This window comes from Sphaerodactylus townsendi, linkage group LG01, assembly GCF_021028975.2.
Source record: "Sphaerodactylus townsendi isolate TG3544 linkage group LG01, MPM_Stown_v2.3, whole genome shotgun sequence".
In the NCBI taxonomy this organism is placed as follows: Eukaryota; Metazoa; Chordata; class Lepidosauria; order Squamata; family Sphaerodactylidae; genus Sphaerodactylus; species Sphaerodactylus townsendi.
In genome coordinates, this window is record NC_059425.1 from 74,789,054 (window position 1) to 74,797,528 (window position 8,475).

General features: G+C 42.3%; 1 protein-coding gene across 1 annotated transcript; it reads right to left on the minus strand.

Annotated features, from left to right (window-relative positions):
- Positions 1-238: 238 nt before the first annotated feature.
- On the minus strand, positions 239-8,397 carry POLR1C (RNA polymerase I and III subunit C). Its single transcript, XM_048483686.1, has 8 exons — positions 7,993-8,397; positions 7,651-7,722; positions 7,124-7,231; positions 6,482-6,614; positions 6,261-6,377; positions 5,916-6,065; positions 3,140-4,346; positions 239-1,401 (listed from the first exon to the last, which is right to left on the minus strand). The coding sequence occupies exons 1-7, from the start codon at positions 8,059-8,061 to the stop codon at positions 4,123-4,125; spliced, it is 873 nt and encodes a 290-aa protein (XP_048339643.1). The 5' UTR covers positions 8,062-8,397; the 3' UTR covers positions 239-1,401; positions 3,140-4,122.
- Positions 8,398-8,475: the final 78 nt, after the last annotated feature.

Here is an 8,475-nt window from a genome sequence, read left to right on the forward strand (position 1 = left end):
GACAACCAGCTCAGGCCTTAGAGCAGATCTTTTCCCGACGTGTTTTTGGATTTCTAGAACACTGCAGCACTCTTTGGCTGACACTCGTGAAAACTACTCTTCAGCAGCAGATTAAAAGTCAAAGCTTGGACGTACTCCTTTATAAAACTCATGTAACATTTAGAAAAGTGAAAAGCCAAATAGTAGTAAATGAGAATAAGTGGGGTTTTTTCACTTCCATATTCTACTTTCTTTCCAATTTTAGAAATTCTCACATTGAAACTTTTTAATATATATTTTATATATATCATTGAAACTTAATTCCAGAATTATCAGCCTGCAGCAGTCTGCCACAGCTTCCGTCCCTTCACATCTAGATTACCACTACACAAAAGCACTTTGTACACGCACAGCTTCCTCTTCACGTTGTTTTTCACCAGACCAGTGATGTTAACAAATAGAAGGAAGTGCAATCTGTTGCATGCACCATTTGTACAAAGGCCAAAAATGAAAAATGGAAAATAAGATGCTAACATGTTAGTAAAGATCCACAAATAAGACTGGGAGAACTCCATAAATTCAAGCAGACCAAATTTCATAAACATTTCTTGTGAACAAATCCAGTTTAAATATTTAAACTCTGATACAGTTTAAGCAGAGAATGACACCATACAGGGAGGACTTCCTCAAATTTATCTTGAAATCAAAACTATACTAGCGTCATAAACATTCTCTCTCTTTTTCCCCCTTCCATAACAAAGTCAAATCACCTAACTAAGGAGCACACCACAACACTGGCTTCTTTTACTAGCTAGGAACAAACCATTAGTGGAATGGTACACAAATCACAGACATTAGCACAAATACCACATGATAGAACAAAAATCTTGCCAGTACACATCATTAAAAAGACAGTTGTTGTGACCTGTTTGACAGGTGATTCACCAGTTAACAAAATTCTGTTCTCCTTGGGAGAGATATAACTCAAGGCAAGCCAAGCATCTTGGGAGGTCCTGCAATTTACTTCTACCAGTCCAGCCACAGAGTATTAATTCTTCTCTGAGAGCTTAGTCAAGATTTCTCCCTTTCTCTAGTCCATTCCTACATGGAAAGTTTTTGCAAGAAGCAGCTGCATAAGAGCCCAAAGGAGAAAGCATGAAGAATCCAGTTTCCATCTTTTACATCCACAATAGAAAGTTATCCACGGTGACAGATGCAGAACTTGGTTAGAAGGCATCCTTCAAGATCCAGCTGTAGGCACCCTAAGCAGACCATTATGCTGAAGTCTACATATACAAGCTTCTTATTTCTTCTGAATAGATTTCAGCTCCTCCAAGAAGCGCTGACATTTTCCCATTAACACCTTGATTGCTTCACTCACCAACACATCTGGAGGCAGAACACCTGTTGATTCTACAGAAACTAGAAACAGACTTGTGTCACTGAATCTTGCCACTGCTCATCAAAAACATTCTGGCAACACATCTCACGTTCCTGACTGAACTCACTATGCTTCAGAAAATGTTAATCTCCACCCAAAGAGGGGAAACAATTCATGTCTTATTTGTATATTTTCATGGCTCCAGACTTCTACTATTATTATTGATTTATGTAGGATTTTTCTATGCCACCTCTTCAGAGTCTTGCTTGAAGCAGCTTACCAATTAAAATGGTGTTGGTATAAAAAATCATTAAAAAACAAGCCACTGGACATGAATAGCATAAAAACTATCAATAAAACAAAAACAGACCATTGTAAAAAGCTGGTAAAAACTCCTACCTTATTTATAGAACTTACACCCTGCCCTATATGGAGGTCTCTATCATTAAAAATCTAAGTTTTAAAAAATGGTATTTTGCCTGTTACCTAAAAAGAGTAGTCCAGCAAGCCTCAAAGGGCAGATCAATCCAGAGACCAGGTGCTATCACAAACATTACCCTGTCTTGAGTCACTGCCTGCCTCTTCTCTGAAGGCAGGAGAACAGAGAGCAGGGCTTGAGAGGCAGTTTTTAACTAGAAGGCTGGATAGTATAAAAGGTATTCAGGTAGTGCTGATCCCAAGCCATTTAGGGCCTTAAACATAAGAACCAACATTTTGAAACTGAGCACAGGGGTGATATCTCTGCAACTAATCCCTGGTAGTAGACTGGCAGCCACATTTTGGACCAGTTTAAGCTTTTGGACAGTTTTCAAAGGCAGCTCCATATAGAACACATGACTGTAATCTAACTCTGATGTGATCAGAGCAATGGATCACCATGTCCAGATAACACTTTTTGAGAAACTGTCACAGCTGACAAACTAGCTGGAGTTGATAAAAGGCGCTACATGCCAAGGAAGAGACCTGAGCCTCCAATCATGTAGAGTTCAGGGTTGGAGGTGCAGTTCAAGGCTCAGCCCAGATTTAGTGTTCAACTATGTGCCCTGCCCTCATATACCACACGGAGTGGGGGGCACAGTTCAAGGCTGGGCTGGGCTTGAACTGTGGGTTCAGCCTGACCAAATCCAGTTTTATATGCTGGCTCTGCCTCTGAAGTCCATGTGACTTTTGAGGTGGAAATTCAGAAGCAGAGCCAGCAGTATAAAGCTGGACTCAAGCAGAACGGAGCCTGCAGTTTAAGGCCTCTGCCTGGCTGGGTCCAGCTTTGAACTGCGATTTTCAGAGGTGGAGCCCACAGTTTAACCCTGAAGCTGGCCAAGCTCAGCCTTCAACTGTCACCCCCAAACTCCACATGGAATTGGGGGGGGGGGGGCGCACAGCTCAATGCTGGGCAGTGCTTGTCTTGGGTGCCACCTTTAGTAGTTATGCCTCTGAGAAGTGTCTCTTCCAGACAGGCTGACTACACAGCCCCCAAGTAACTTCTTCACTGGCCTTTAGCATCTCAGTACTGCTTAAATTTAGCTTCAGCTAACTGGCATCCATCCATCCCATTGCCTTTTCCATGTCCCAAACATCCTGCTTCAACTCTGGTTTTTGAACTTCCAGTTTTTAACCCGGTTTTTAAAAGATGTTGTTATCAAGAGATACATAAATCTGAATTTCAATTTATAAATGTTTTAACAGAATAACAAGCCAGAAAATCAAACTGTCTATTCCATACAGCGTAGTAAGGGATTACAAAAGGAGTCAAAGAGGACAAAAAGTGACAGAGTTACTTACAGATGTAGTGTGATCTCAAGACTCGAAAGCCACAGTTTCCGCGACAAGCCGCTCTTTCTAAATCATCATGACGAAAAAATTTCCCTCGACTGGAACGTGATCTAATCTAGCTGCTGGCCAATTTGCGTGCTTACCACTTCTTTTCTCCCCTTCTGAAGAAGCAAAGCAGTGCTTAAAAGCCAAACCAGATGTGAACATATATTTAATTAACTGCCCTCATCTGCTGCTGAATTATGTTCTTTCCCCCATTGCCACTGCATACCAAATGCAAATCATACTTCATGAGAAAGAGAAATCCACAGAATTGTCTGTAACTGTGCTGCAATTGTTGCTGGGTGGAATTGTTGCTTATGCTGTAATCTCAAAAATGGTATTGCTGATTGACCATTGAGCTCACAATGAACTCTTTCTCTGTCTGGCCTAACCACTACAGCCTAATCATATGCCTCTTATTGATTATTTATTTATTTCATTGGATTTAATAGGCCATCCCTCCCCTTTCAGGACAAAAGGGGACAAGGGTCTAGTGAGTTCAACTAGGCTCTCAGACAGATAGATATACAATTGCAGTCGCAGTATCAGAGTGTTCAGAAAGTTATTAACAAGAAAACTCTCTCTCAGGCTGCTAGCCAGCCAAGGAATGCATCCTGACAGACAAGGAACAATTCGCAGATGATGTTTATGGGTTCAGATCAGCTCACAGACCAAACTGCATACAGAATTGTTCACTTACTTCAGGTATGCCCAGCCCTTTTCCCCAATGGAGATTCAAAGTGAAGTATACTATTCTTCCTCTATTTTATCCTCTCAAAAAAGGTGAGATTTGTTAGGCTGAGTATGTGTGACTGGCTAAGGTCACTGACAGAACTTCTGTGGCAGATTGGGGGTTTGAAGTTGGGTTTCCTAAATCCTTGTATGACACTTGAACCACTACATGATACTAGCTATGCTCATATCATTTACACAGACAGTAGGGACTGAATCTAGGTCATGCAGTTTTCATAACTGTAAGTACAGCTTATGCTTTTACAGTGTAAATGGAAAAGTTGCCAGATACCTTTGATTTCTTGAATATCTATAACCCCAGGAGAAAAACACTTCTTCAGCCTCTCAGCTGCTTCTCCTTCAATAGGCTGCAGTAGAGTTATCTCTGGCAATAGCCGGTAGCTGGCTGTGGCTACTGGAGAAAATTTTGCATGATCTTTACCTAAAGAAAAAAGGGAGAGGGGGAGAGACATATTGCTGGAAAACTACAATTACCTCCTTCTGTACAAACTTGCCAGCCTCCCAAGATGACCATTAATGTCCATTCTTGAAGTGACCATCTATAAATTGGGACAGGAGACTAAAGTATATGGTCTTTTTTCTGCAACTGTGTTCCTATCTATGACTCTCTGGCTCAAGGGAAAGTCCCCTGGAGCATTCTGGGTGGTATTGTTGTTAATGTGCCAGACAACATTTTAACTCAAGCTTTTGCGAGACAAAGTCATGTCTTCTTTCTCTTCTCTTCCCTCTTGTTTTATATCACACAGCAATCTAGCTGTTGAGGTGCTCCTGGGCAAATTTTAAGCTGGTCTACAATACTACATCAGTGTTTAAAACAGTGGTTCTCAACCTTCCTAATGCCGCGACCCTTTAATACAGTTCCGCATGTTGTGGTGACCCCCAACCTTAACATTTATCCAATTTACAAATGGGGAACACTGATGCCGAAAGTTTTAGGTGACCCCTGTGAAAGGGTTGTTCGACCCCCAACGGGGTCCTGACCCCCAGGTTGAGAACCACTGGTTTAAAACAATATGGTAAAATCCCTCAATTCTTTTGTTTTACACATGTCTTCTAAGAAGCCTGGGACCCCATACTTTCAACTCACTATGAGTATTCTCATTTTGCTTGTGTCAATTTACACTGTACTTATTAGATGCCTCTTTGTATGAACTGTAACCATGCTACCGTACCATGACAGCAGTCCATATGAAGAGGCCTCTCAGCAAGAAGGCTGGGCTATGAGTACAGCAATTAAGCAAATTTGATCCATCATGATATACAGCGATAAAGTCTATGTAGGTTTTAGAAACCTAGATCCTTAAAGACCTAGTTTAAGCCAAGAGATCTCCACACAATAGTAAAAAAGAAGGCTTTACTTAACACTGAAGCCACAAGGGAGTGCAACTTCAATGATGAGCAACTGTAATGATACTTGCAAAGCATCATGGACCAGTGAGAACTGTGTTTCACACTGCAAGAGACACCTACAGCTGGTTGATGAATGCACTAGAAACCAGAAAGCCCATTCAGCCAAAACAAAGACACACTGACTTTCCCTAAAAAGCCTCACAAAATGTCCTTTAGATTAACAAGATTTGGTACCAAAACTGCCTATATTCAGAAATTCAAGATTTTCTTTGCTATACAATTTAGCCCAGGGGTGTCAAACTCATTTGATATGAGGGCCAGATAGGACATAAAATGTTACTTGGCCAAACTGGCTGGTCCCAGAACAGAACTGAGGGGTGCCTGGACTGGAGAGCTTGTAGCTGTGTGGGGTGACTGCCTTAAAAGGGCTTAGCAGGCCCGCAAGCCAGCTGAGACAAACCCCCCCCCCTCTTCCTGATCTGGAGGGATTGCCTCACTTGCCTCGCAGGCCTTACAAGTCCCCTTAATGGCCCGCATGTTTGACACCCCTGATTTATTTATTTTTATTTATTAATTAAATCTATAGGCCGCCTCATCCCCGAAGGGGATTTAGACTGTCAATGCCAGTAAGCCAACTTACCAATGCCTTTTACACAGTGCATAAGTACATTGATTTCTTGGCCGGGACGCAACTGGGCAATGAGGATGTCATCATGCACAGGACGGAAGTTAGCATTCAGATTGTCTGCCTGGGACCCCAGAGGCACCCATTCCATATGCTTGCTATAGACTGAAAGACAAAGACAACATAGTAAGTTCTGCCTGTCCGTAAATAGCCATGAAGATACCTCTCTTCAAAACTTCATTCCTGCGGGGACAGGAGTAGAACAGTGAGGGGACTGGGACTTGTGGAATGGGTGTCACCACAAGTAGTAGTAGTAGTATACACAGCAAAAGCCATTTCCACCCAAATCATTCATTTTACCTTTATGGTTGATGTACAGTTCACTAGGATCAGATGACTCCTTGGCTGCCTGGGGATTCTTGCTGCACTTAATTTTCAACTGGAACTGCAAAGTGTTAATTTCATCACACTCATCTTCTGCAAAAGGCAAAAAAAGCAAGTATAGATGGTATACTCTCATGTAGTGTCTAATCTTCATTTACCTAGTAAATTCCCCATTAATCCCTTCTATAGGGTCTCACCTTCACTCTTGTATTCAAAGAGGCGAGGATCAGCATGTATAGGGATCAGCCCCAAGCGGTGAGCCAGGATTTCATCTTGCACAATAGAAGTGTTGTTGTACACAAAGACCTTCTCCACAGCCATGGTTGGCACCTAGACAAAGAGGAAAAGGAGGATTAGACTACAACAGCACCTAAAACTCATGAATGTGTTACTTCCTAAAACAGAGCAAGTATTTCAAAACACTTCAATATTTACCACAGAAATCATCTTTTTAATGTGCTTTAAAGCTAACAAACCCTATTTGTAGTTACTAGTAACACCACCTTCTCCAACGTAAAAAAACAACTCTCAGGGACAGCATCCTAGAGGATTAAAATCTCTGAGAAGCCTTTCCAATTTTCCAACTGGAGAAAAATGTCATATACCATTATAAGAAGGGCGCCTTTAATGGAAAACCTCTTATGTATATTCTAAAACAATGGCCCCCAACATGGTGCACCAGGCACCTGCCAATACTTTTTCTGGCACAGCAAGTGTTTTCTGTAGGTGAGTATGACCAGATGGGCTTTTTTTTTCTAGCAGGGCTTTGGTCATACAATGAAGTGCTAAAAGAGTATCTAGGAATTCCTCATTACTAGCCTAGTAAGAGAGATTAATACCTCAGCAAGCAAGATGCGCCGGAAGGCATTAGCGATAGCTGCATCAATCCCCACCATGTCAAATTCTAGAGTATCTTCATCCATGTGAATCACATCTACTCTGAAATTCTGGAGGAAGAAAAGAGAAACTAAGTTTAGAATCAGGTTTTAAAATCACAGATCTGCATACACTGTTGCAAAAATATCTTTTAACCTGACCAATAATCTTCACAACTAAGGGTTTGCTTGATCATCTACTTTTACCCACCAGATATATAAATCTGGTTACCATCTGCCCTGCACATCAATGACTTGGTCTGCTATGGGAGCCAAGAATGCATTCTACAAGTATATTTGGGGAGAGAAAAGCTCAGCCAACTCCACATACAGCATTTCTGAACTAGCAACTGACTGAACAAATTCTAAATTACCTAGTCCTAGAAAATAAGACAACAGCACATATCCAGGGCATTTCATGCCTACCCGCTGGCACAAAACTACCACCAAAAGTTCCAAGGAGACTCTAACCCATTTCTTTAAGCACCCACCTTTTCAAACTTCTCCTTATCCCAGGAATCATCATATTCAGAATAGTTCCCAGGAAAGTCTGTGGTATGTACCTGGAAAAGCGACAAAAGTGCTATAAACTCGTTTTCTTCAGTTTCTGGGAGAACACATGGAAGAGATCAATAACTGACACGTGATGATTTGCATGTGGGAAACAAACGCCAGACTAAAAGCCATACATTTACAGAGTCCAACACTTATAACACAAATCATCCACTAAGAAACGCGCCCCATCTGCGACTCTTCCCAGCCCCCACGATGCCGCATGGCCAAAAAAGGGCTGGAGTACTCTCCAGGCCCCCATCCCGCTCAATCTCACTCACGTTGCGGACGCCAAACTCGCGCAACACCACGCGGCTTCGCATCTCTTCCACGCCGCCGGGCGCCGCCATCTTTCACCGAAGCGCTAGAAGACAGAGACACTCTATGACGCATGCGCAGTAGACTTTAGCCGCCCGGAAGGAGAATTCCGTACATAACGTTAATGTACGCCATCCAAACGCCGCTCTTCTACATCGCTTTGCTGTCAACCGCCATGTTGTGTCTGGCGCTACAAAAAAAACTTCGTATTGTCTTAGACACGCCCATTGTGCGTCGCAGAGAATTTCCCCTTATTTATTTTATTTCACTTTTGCTGTTTCACTATGTCCCTGCTTTGCTTTCAACTGACCGACCAAAACACCGTTGACAGACTGGCCGACATGAAATATCGCGAGAGCTGCTGAGTCTCCACGTCGTCGGCTCTAGGAGGAGGGTCAAACGGACTGTGTGGGGCTGCCTTCCTTTGTATACATCCGGGTCTTTCT